At 36.5% G+C, this 10641-nt stretch overlaps 2 protein-coding genes across 2 annotated transcripts; one reads left to right on the forward strand and one right to left on the reverse strand.

The window, feature by feature from the left end:
* The first annotated feature begins 742 nt into the window (after window positions 1–742).
* LOC107827955 (putative ADP,ATP carrier protein At5g56450) lies at window positions 743–6546 on the forward strand. The gene is made up of 2 exons (XM_016655189.2): window positions 743–1228; window positions 5744–6546. The coding sequence occupies exons 1-2, from the start codon at window positions 890–892 to the stop codon at window positions 6371–6373; spliced, it is 969 nt and encodes a 322-aa protein (XP_016510675.1). The 5' UTR covers window positions 743–889; the 3' UTR covers window positions 6374–6546.
* Window positions 6547–6839: 293 nt separating this feature from the next.
* LOC107827952 (nucleosome assembly protein 1;4-like) lies at window positions 6840–10380 on the reverse strand. The gene is made up of 11 exons (XM_075250745.1): window positions 10115–10380; window positions 9982–10025; window positions 9777–9872; window positions 9213–9305; window positions 9050–9128; window positions 8898–8959; window positions 8573–8757; window positions 8310–8487; window positions 8179–8222; window positions 7373–7589; window positions 6840–7090 (listed from the first exon to the last, which is right to left on the reverse strand). The coding sequence occupies exons 1-10, from the start codon at window positions 10182–10184 to the stop codon at window positions 7433–7435; spliced, it is 1008 nt and encodes a 335-aa protein (XP_075106846.1). The 5' UTR covers window positions 10185–10380; the 3' UTR covers window positions 6840–7090; window positions 7373–7432.
* Window positions 10381–10641: the final 261 nt, after the last annotated feature.

Here is a 10641-nt window from a genome sequence, read left to right on the forward strand (position 1 = left end):
ACTACTACTGCATGTCTTATACTCCAATTTGCATTTCTTATATATATACTACCCTTTTCTCGAAAGAAAAACAGAAGAAAAAATAAGATAAGTACCTATGCATTTCCTGTACTCCAATTTGCATTTTTATGTTACTCCTTTCTCTTTGCTAATCTCTTTGATAATAATAGATATTATTAATATTATCTTGTACCATATAGAAAGGATAGTATTGAGATTTGGGGTGGGACCTGTTTTACCATTTTATACTCTATTAGCATAACTAAAAATCAAATGAACATCTTTAATTGGGCACGGAGTTTAAAAAAATAAAGATTTTTAAAATTTGTAGTCCTAAACAAGTCAAAAAATGATCCATAGTATTTGTATGATTATAAAATCTTTTAATTAAAGGTAGAATTATAAATTTAAACTAAATTATTTCTAAATTTAAAAAAGTATTAGTATTTATTTTTAAACGCACTAAAAGGGGATAGGTTCAAGACGGAGTAACAAGAAAAGTCAAGTCTATATAGAAAAGGGAAGTGGAGGCCAGGTTGACGCTAAACTCAAAAAACCCAAATATCTATCTAAATATCCAACAAGGCAACAACCCCATCAACCAAATCAACCGCGCTCTAGAATTCTGTTATACAGATATAAAAAGAGAAAGGAAATATAACATTACAAAAGCGGAAGAGAATCAAAGCAACCCCAGAAGTTCTGTTTCCCTTTCCCTGAATCTTGAAACCCCATATAAAAGATTGCATTTTTATTTTAAAAAGCAACCCCAGAAGTTTGTTTTTAATCTTTCTGAATCAAGAAACCTCAGGAACAATCAAAACCCATATAAGAAACCTTACAAAGATTCAAATTTTTACTTTCAATCTGAAAAGGCAAGAAATAGAAAATGGCGGAGGAGGATGGTGAGGGTGAACAGAAGGTTTTCGTTTCAAGAAAATCTGAGCCGTCCAATTGGTGGACAACTTTCAATCGAGATCTAATGGCAGGGGCAATGATGGGGGGTGCTGTGCACACGATTGTGGCACCAATTGAGAGAGCAAAGCTATTGTTGCAGACTCAAGAAAGCAATATAGCCATATTGAGTGGTCCCCACAGGAGGTTTAAGGGCATGTTTGATTGCATAGTACGTACTGTTAAGGAAGAAGGGGTTCTTTCTCTTTGGAGGGGCAATGGTAGCAGTGTCCTCAGATATTACCCTTCTGTTGCTCTCAACTTCTCTCTTAAGGTAAACTACTCTTGCCATTTTCACATTTCAACTCATTTCTTTTGTGTTTCTATAACATTTGCAAGAAATGGATTTATTTTATTGAACATTTGCTGCTTAATAACTTCTTGTGAATCCCTGGACTAATTATTCTGTGAAAATGTTTCAATAATGTATGATGATACTGAAAGTTAGCTACATTTAGTTGACTTAATATTCAGTTGGTTATTGATGTCATTTGACAGTTCTTTATATTGGTAAATGTGAGTGTTTATAGCTGATTAAGAGTTTGGAATTCTGTTCTGTCAAGGTGAATAAAGGCATACAGTCTCTTGATTTCATGAAATGGAAGCTATATTTTTCTTTGGTAGTCTTGAGAAAAAGTATGCTGAAGTTTTGAAATGTTGGCTGTATTGGAAGAAAGTAACAAATGCCTACAGAATGTGGTTCTTTTTTTGAATGGTTTAGAGGACAGGGTAGCATGACTTCTCAGAGAGACTTTTAGAGGTTGATCTCTCAAAAGTTCTCTTTGAAGTCATACTACAATCTACTGGCCGAACAAGATTCATATGGTTTTTGTTATGGAAAATAAAGATTTTCAATGCTAAAAGAGTAGGTGATTCATGGGTGGTTGGAGACCGAACAAGTTAGATGCAAGGAGGAAAAATGTTAAGACAGTTTCGTCATGCATTCTTTGGCTGGTACCAAGAGAAAGAATATAAGACCTCTGAAGGATTTGAGAGCTCTTTGTCAAAAATCAACTGCTCCCTCTCATTTAATTAATTTTTTGGTGTATCGAGGGTATCATTGTTATATAGATTGTTCGATTTGTTTCCTGGGTGTTCACAACGTACTTGTAACGTATGTATTTGTATGCTCAAAACCATTTTGGTGTATATTAATAAAATTACTTGATTATCAAGAACATAATGTTCAGAGGATAGCTGCATAGTTGAATGGAGGTACAAACTTACTGGGTGGGGGTAGGTTTTAGAGGGGCAAGCTATTATTTAGGTCTTGATTTTTGGAATGTTGAGTAGGAAAATGTCAACAATTATAAACTAATCAAGTGCCAATAAAATGCTAAGATCTCTTACTTTGAAAGTTATGCATAAATTTGTTAATTATTTTTCGTTGTTGCTTTACTATATTGTATATAGATTCTTATTATGTATCTTAATATAAGAGCTAGATAGGCACCCAGAGTGTGACCTAGTGACTAGTGTAGTGGGTGCAATCCCAGCAGAGACAAAAAAAAACAAGATGATTTGTTCTCATCTGTCTAAGCTTTGGTAAGCAGATTTACCAAGTATTTATGCTGGTGTGAAGCAGTAGATACCCGGTGAAATAGTCGAGGTGTGCCAAGCTAGTTCGGACAACACCATTATCGATTAAAATGTAAGAGCTCAATGAAAGGAAAATGTAGCTCCGCGAAGTACCCATATGGAAGGAAATAAAAAAATGAAAACAAATTGAGGCTTAAATTGCATGAATGTAAGAAGATTGCAGGTAGCTTGTCATGCAGCATCATGAATTGATGCATAACCTAAAAGACATGCTATTTACCACCCTAGATGCTTTCTTTTCTTTCAAGCAGCTCAAAACTCAAGGAACAATATCTTTGGTCTATAAAAATGCATCTCAAGGTCTTTGCTCTTAATACAATATCAGGCTTTTTGCATAGCGTTGTCTATGAAAGCGAACATTGTCTGGAATCAACTGTGAGTAAGATCCAAGTTTTAGTCTTTTGTTTTTGTCCTTCTCAATAGTTATCACTAATCTGGCGCCTGCTTCCAACTCCTTCCCATCTCTCTAGATGTAAACATCAAGTCCACTCTTTGGTCATCCCTTTGTCTTTAAATTGCTAAGCAAAAAGCTGTTGTTTCTGAGGTATCAGAAAATGAAAAACCACATCAATTTTATGCTTCTGGAAACATGACGCTGTAAACAAAATCAGCTTTCATTCAGCAGGAAATCAACTTCCTTCCATCTGATGACCTTTCCGTGTTCAAGTATAACTTTTCTAGTTGGATAGATGTCTGCTCAATCATATATAGTTTCTTTATTTTCTTAATTTCTAGGTTGCTTTTTGGAGAAGAGGCTTTTAGGTAACAATGGCAATGGGACAGTTTTGTCTTATCCCGCTTCTGTTCCTGAGGCTCGATAACTCACTATCAATCTGCCCTCATACCCTTCATCTGGAATTTCATTTAAAGACCTTTTACCAATCATTCTTGGAAGAAAGTTTATGAATCCAGCATCAACCTCCTCTAGAAACTAGACTATGTAGTTTTAGCTGTAAAATTCTTCTCATCTTTTATCAACTCTTTTCTTCTTCGGGTTGGTTGCAGCAATCTCGATCCCCTGCATTCAATTTCTTCCGTACAAGGGATTTGTCTCGGATGGTTGAAAGAGTTTGGTTTGAGGAATTTTCTATGGAGAAAAACTTGGGAAAGTGGAGGGACTTGAAGGAGAGGTTGTTAAGGATGAGGGTGGAAATAAGTGCCACCTGTGGGTGGTATTTTCGGCACAGTGGACATGCTGCTGTAAAGGGAGAGGGATGAAGCGCTAATGTGAAGAGAAACTGGAGCCCTTGTTCTGATTTTGCTCACTTCACTCTGTCCCACCTCGACTTGCCTTCTTTGAAAGGTTCTCTTCCCCTGCACCCGAGTAACATCTCCCCATCGTCGTGCCACTTTACTCTACATGTGGCAGGTTATACTCTACCCTACTCCATTCCAATCCCTTCTTTCATGTTCATTTGGAAAAGCAATGGCCATCAGTCCTCTCCAGTCTGGACTTCACCGCACTGGCTAGATTGGAAGTACCAAAGCTAAAAGTTTGCTAAATGAAAAAGCAAAACAGTAGTAATAATAGAAAGAGAAATAAGAAGTTAAAAGGATAAAGAAGGAGAAGGAAGAGGGAGGCCTTTGCCAAGTGTTAATGTTCCGCTTGCATCTGTATGTAACATTTGCCATTGGATTGAATACACCCAAGATTTATTTCAGACCGCGCGCCCCCTTTGATGTCGGTTCAGCTGTGAAGTATGATGCAGGATGTGTGGTAGGCGCATGTTACATGTTCGAACCTGCCGCTGACCAAAGTGATATTTAAGTTGGAGGAGGGTAGACTGTGGAAGGCCCATACCCCTGAGTATCAAATCTGTGTGCCAACTGGGCACGAGCCAGCTAACCCACAGGGGATTTCTTGGTTATAGAAAAGAAAAGATTTATTTTGAATCTTCTGCTTAAGTCTAAGTACCCTAATTAACACATTCCACTATCATATGAAGCTAAATTGAAAAGATGAATTGACAGCACTAAGGATGGCTCGGAAATATTTCTATATACAAAAGATAAAGTCTTTAAAGAACTTAATCCATTGCTATATTTGCTTGAGTTAGGGCTGTAAAGCTGAAATCTGTCACACTTCTTGTTCTTGCGGTTGCGGGCAAGTATCTTGATACAAGAAATCTGTGGGATGACTTTGCAAAAGGATTTTTGAGTTTTGAGCTGCATGTTTCACCTGTTTTTCTGTCTTCCGTCTTCTGGATTCTCATGTGAAAGGTCATTGGACAATGGGGATTCATGAATCTTGTTAGTACACTATATAACACGCATTTCAATGGCATTAGTTTACATCATCATAGTCTGTATTGAAAATTATTTCCTCGATTATCTGCTCGCTTAGGAATCGGAAAACAATTACACCATAAGTTACAAATCATTTCTTTGTTGAAAGGAAAGAGACCCTTCTCCTGACCTTATCAAAAAAGAAAGAAAAAAAGAGAGAGACCCTTCTCTACTTCATTGTTTTTCTGACATGTTAAATCCATTATATACTACTCCCTCCGTTTCAATTTATGTGAACCTATTTCCTTTTTAGTCCGTGCCAAAAGGAATGACTCCTTTCCATATTTGGAAATAATTTACTTTATGCAATGATTTATAGCCACACAAAATATATGTGCCTCATTTTATACCAAACCTTTTAGGGGTAGTTATTACAGTCAGCAATACTATGAGATCCTGTTATTTTCTCTCCTAGTTGTCCTCTACGTGCAGTGAGCTTTGAGTCAGGAACAGTTTTTTTTTTTAAAAAAGAAAAAGAAAAAAAGAGAGACTATTTTCATCATGTGATTGACTAGGAATTTCATATCTACTGCCTATTTTCCTCTCTTTTAACACACCCATACACATTTAATAAAGAAGTGTCTTTTATAAACTTACAACCATCTCAAGGCATCTGCAACCTATTTCTGATTTTAAAGAACCAACCATGTCATATGCAAACGATGATTGTTGATAATTTTCTGCACAATATATTACTACTATGAATTACTGTAGAAATGACCCATAGTGGTTGATATGGAATTGCTCATGCATCCTGTCGTGAGGGACATGGCTATTTGTTTTAGATCTTTCATTATCTTTTCCATCAATATCCCCTAGAGCTTCTGTAATGTATTACATAACTTTGAGTGAGGATTGAAGAGATTTTGTCTCAAGAACTGATGGCATGCTTTTCTGAACACAGGATCTCTATAGGAATATCTTACACAGCAACTTTCGAGATGGTCACCTTTTGGCTGGTTCATCGGCTAATTTTGTTGCTGGGTCTGCAGCTGGATGTACAACATTGATCATCATCTATCCTCTAGATATTGCACATACACGGCTCGCAGCTGACCTTGGTAGGTATGAAACTCGTCAGTTCCGTGGCATTTACCACTTTCTGAGGACAATACACGAGAAAGACGGGATTCGAGGCATTTACAGGGGGCTTCCTGCATCTCTTCATGGAATGATTGTTCACAGAGGGCTTTATTTTGGGGGTTTCGACACCTTGAAAGACAAGATGGCCGAGAATTCTGAAGCAGAGGTACCATTATGGAAACGATGGGTGGTAGCTCAAGCTGTCACAACATCTGCTGGCCTATTGTCCTATCCATTGGATACAGTTCGGAGGCGAATGATGATGCAATCTGGCTTGGAGAAGCCAATGTACAGAAACACATTGGATTGTTGGCGGAGGATTTACAAGACAGAAGGATTTACTTCATTTTACCGTGGAGCTCTCTCGAATATTTTCAGAAGTACCGGCGCAGCAGCTGTTTTAGTGTTATATGATGAGGTGAAAAAGTTCATGAATTGGAGTGGATTATAGCATAAGGGTGTTTCAGGTCAATAGCAAAATCAATACAAAGACCAAATTAGATTAGGCTTACTTGGTAAAGATGCATTTTGATAGCCACAAAGGTAACAAACGTACAATGTTGTAAACATGTCCAGATTCTTTTCACTTTTGGTTCACAATAAAAATCAAAACTTTCAAAGTTACCCACATTGTAGTTCCTTTCTCCTTACAGTAGACTATTTTCTTGCAAAATTTTTGCTTGAATGGAGGAAAATATTTTTAAGGAAATATTCTTTTTGTAGAAAGTGATTGCCCTTATGAATTTGGTTGGGCATAAACTATGTGAGACATGGTAGTGTGAAAGGTGTAATGTATGATATGATGACAATGATTAGTTGATCTTTTGGATACCAAAGATTCATAACAATGTCTGAGAGTTGAAATATTTGTAAAAGACAAATGAGGAATGAACAAAAATGACAGTTTTCACTTATCAGGAAGACGTATGTTTACCAATTTGCTACAAATAGGAATTGTCTCACATGTCAAACCAATAATATCAAAATTGCAAGTTCGTGAACCAGCTAAATTGCTTGATAAACCATTGAGCTGCTTGTTCAAAAATAGGGATTGTCGATAAATAAATAAATTTAATACATTAAACAAATGGTTTCCACAACACACAACACAAAATCTGAGGGGCTACTCAAACTACTAGTGCCCGCTAGTTTCTGCAATGCCATCCCCCTGCAATTATCAAAAGTGAAGAAATGTGTTATATAGACTAAGAGAAGGAAATATAACAAGAAAATGAACCAAAATTCAAATTTAATATGCTCTTTGACACACCAGCATTATCATAGCAGTATGGTCAATAACAAGAGGATGGACTAAAATCCAGATTTTAATATCCAACATTTGCAAGCAATCACAATAATAGCAGTAAGGTTAAACATCTAATGAAGCAACATCTCAGAATATCTTAGCATATGAGGGAGGGAAATGGGAGGTGGTGAAAGAAATATTTACCTTATTGGTGTTCTTTACATTTCTTTCATTCCCTTTCTCATTCTCATTCTCATCATCCTCTTATTCATCATTCTCTTCTACATAATATTCCTCTTCCTCATCATCACCGTCGTCATCTTCTTCTACTTCTTGTTCTTCTTCTTCATCGTCAATGGGAACAGCCTCTCCAGTAAACCAAGACACAGCATGAGGAATGATCTTTTCTCGAATGGTTGACCTACAATGACATATCACTAGAACAGCTCAGCTTTTGATCAGAAAAACTAGCCTAGCAATCAATGCATGGACATGCATCTCTAGAAACAATATGCTATTGGACAGTTCAAATATGCTAAGGATGTTTTTCCACCTGCCAATACTTAGCAGATATAGGGGACATGCTTCTTGTTCTTTTTCTTAACTGATGTTTCTAGCTGGAGATGTCATACTGGAGCTTTCTACTCATTCCTTATTCCTAAGTGGCTACTATGAGATATTACTTGAAGGACTCCGTTTTAGTCTGCACAAAGTCACTCAGCCCTGCAGGGCCGTTGAGCTGAAGTAACAAATATCCGACAGCACAAGAAGCTTGTGACCGAGCACTGTACATTCAAAGAATACAACAGTGTTTCTTCCACGAATGTTTAGCATATATCAAATAAAATATATTGCAGAAAAAGCCACATTATCAAGTATAGCAAAGTTGAGGAAGATTGTGAAATTCAGCATAGCTGTGCTTTTCATGTCATTTCAACTATTTATCTACTTAATAACTGGTTACACTATCTGTTAATCTTGTTTGGGACAGTCATTAGTACAGAACTTACCCAATCTCATAATCTTGCTCCATCTGACTCTGAAGCAATTCAGCCTTAAACACATACAGCACAAAAAGTGAGGCTAATTAGCAGTGAGAAATCAAAGGCGGCTGAGTAATATATCCCCCAAAGCCACTTACAGTTTCCTCATCAATTTCTTCTGCATCCTCTGGCAGCTGAGGTGGATCAAAAAAATGAAAGAAACTTTCACATTCCTCAGTTTTTATGATTGGCTTCGTATCGTTGGATCCCTTCTTTGGTTTCTTCTTTAGGATCTTCTGTGTCAAACTTTTCCCAGGAAACCATTCGATCTCTGTCCTAAATATATCCAATAAACACATGCATTAGAAGGAAGTAACTTGGAGAGAGTTTTCATATTTGCAAAACAATAATATAGCTGTACCCTATTGCATTCTCAAGGATATGCTCATCCTCGCTAATCATATGATATGTTTTTGTCAGCACAATGTTGCTAAAATAGGGATTTGTATCAAAAAAGAACTCAAGCTTAAAGCCCTTGGCATCTTCAAGTCTACTCCATTTGACGTCTTTCAGATACTGGAGCGCACCTTCATCTCGCTCAGTAATCTGATATATATATATATATATATATATATATATATATATATATATATATATATATATATATATATATATATATGCAGACCGGTTAATCAGTAGAACAAGCTATAGCTGAGAAATTAAATGGAATATCAAACTCAGGTTACCTCCTTAGCAATTGCTTCATTATTTTTCATTGCCAGCAGCCAGAAATGGGGGATACCTTTATCTGCATGCAAGACACATTATTTATCAGATACAAAACCAGAAATATAGCAAACCATAGGACTGAGAACATGATTGACTCGCAAAAGAATACCTCCTGCTGATTCATTGGTTTCTTTATCTACTGTACCCTCATTTTCAGCTTCAACCATGCCATTCACAATCTCGTATCGCTGCAAATGCACCAAAGAATATGTTTCAGCAGCTATACATATATGTATACAACACACACACACACGTACGCGCGCAAAAATCACCTTGTTGTAAAGTGGCTCATACAACTTATGGAACTTTGCTTCCAACGCTGCCCTCTCCTCAAGGAACTGTCCTTCTAATTCATCATATTGGCCCTGCATATATCATGTCAGAGATCAAGGATTGAAACGAATATGGGAAGGAAAACAAAATCTTGATATATATACCCAACTAGGCTTTGAATTCAAGCTACCAAAACAGAGAAAACAGATAGAAACAAGATGACATAAAAACAAACGAGGCAACAACACGTCTTTTTCTTGATTGTCTCAACACCAACTATAGTTTAACCATATGTCTAACTTCACTAGTTATCAAATTAAACTCAATTAGTTGATGCAAATAATGGTTACACAATGATCTGCATAGAATAATGTTCTTGCACTGGATAACTAGAAATGCAATGAGGAATCAACTTCTTAATATGATATCTGAAAGTGCATAATTTACAAAGAATGCCGAGAAAAGAGTGCAATCAGGATCAAGCTCACTATATACAACTTCAAATTAAGTTTTATCAAGTGAGAAACTAGGTAGATGAAATTCTTTGCCATTAAGAGTAAAACCTGAATCTCTCTTAGGACATCAACACGTTTCCTAATGTTTGGAGGAAGTTTTTCAAGAAAACCAGAATGATCCCTTGCCAGATCATGAAGCTTGTTCTGCATCACATTTAACCAATAAATAAATAAATACATTGAGAAAAAAAGAAGCTAAATCACTAAAAAACATGCACTATATAGAAAGTAACTCAGCAGAGAAAAAGAGCACCTTGATGGCATTTACAAGATCTGCACGATCCTCAGCAGAAAGAACTAAAAAAACAATAATAACAGATAATAAAATCAAAATGTGAATCAGTTAGCAAATGATCTCATATTCATTAAGGTTGATAGTTTCATACCAGCAGCGGCAGCAGGGAGGTCAGAGCCTACATTATCAGCTGTATTGACCTGATCCTTTTGATCACTCATAGTTGTAACTACTAAATTCTAAGTAACACCCAAATGCTGAGAAATCCAAGAAAGTTGATTGGTGGATGTAGTGTGCAAGAACAATTGGACAGATTAAAATAAAAGTCAAATTGTAAAAATCTTTGAGGACAGAAAGAAAGCACACGTTGCTGATGTTTCTGGTGGCAGTGTAATTAGATATGTGATGATTTGTGTCAACTAGTCACTGTTGACTCCTGCCAGCACACTTGGACTGTCAGCTGTTCACAGTTCACTCCATTTCAGCAACATTTTACATTTTTCTTTTAGATAGTGTAAAAGATAGGGGAGTTTTGAAGCAAAGTTAAAGTTGTCTATGTGTGACCTATAGGTCACGATTCAAGGTGTAAAAGCAATTGCACTAGGGTAGGTTGTCTGCATTACATTCTTGGAGTGCTACCTTTCTCTGGACTCTGTGTGAATGTGGGATATTTTATGT

Source organism: Nicotiana tabacum, chromosome 1, assembly GCF_000715075.1.
Source record: "Nicotiana tabacum cultivar K326 chromosome 1, ASM71507v2, whole genome shotgun sequence".
Taxonomy (NCBI): Eukaryota; Viridiplantae; Streptophyta; class Magnoliopsida; order Solanales; family Solanaceae; genus Nicotiana; species Nicotiana tabacum.

Excerpts from the sequence above, each read along its gene's own strand:
- LOC107827955 (XM_016655189.2), top strand. The coding sequence starts at position 890 with ATGGCGGAGGAGGATGGTGAGGGTGAACAGAAGGTTTTCGTTTCAAGA. Across the intron at positions 1,229-5,743 it reads CTCTCAACTTCTCTCTTAAG|GATCTCTATAGGAATATCTT; the intron begins GTAAACTACTCT and ends TTCTGAACACAG.
- LOC107827952 (XM_075250745.1), bottom strand. The coding sequence starts at position 10,184 with ATGAGTGATCAAAAGGATCAGGTCAATACAGCTGATAATGTAGGCTCT. Across the intron at positions 10,026-10,114 it reads CCTCCCTGCTGCCGCTGCTG|TTCTTTCTGCTGAGGATCGT; the intron begins GTATGAAACTAT and ends TTGTTTTTTTAG. Across the intron at positions 8,758-8,897 it reads ATGAAGCAATTGCTAAGGAG|ATTACTGAGCGAGATGAAGG; the intron begins GTAACCTGAGTT and ends TATATATATCAG.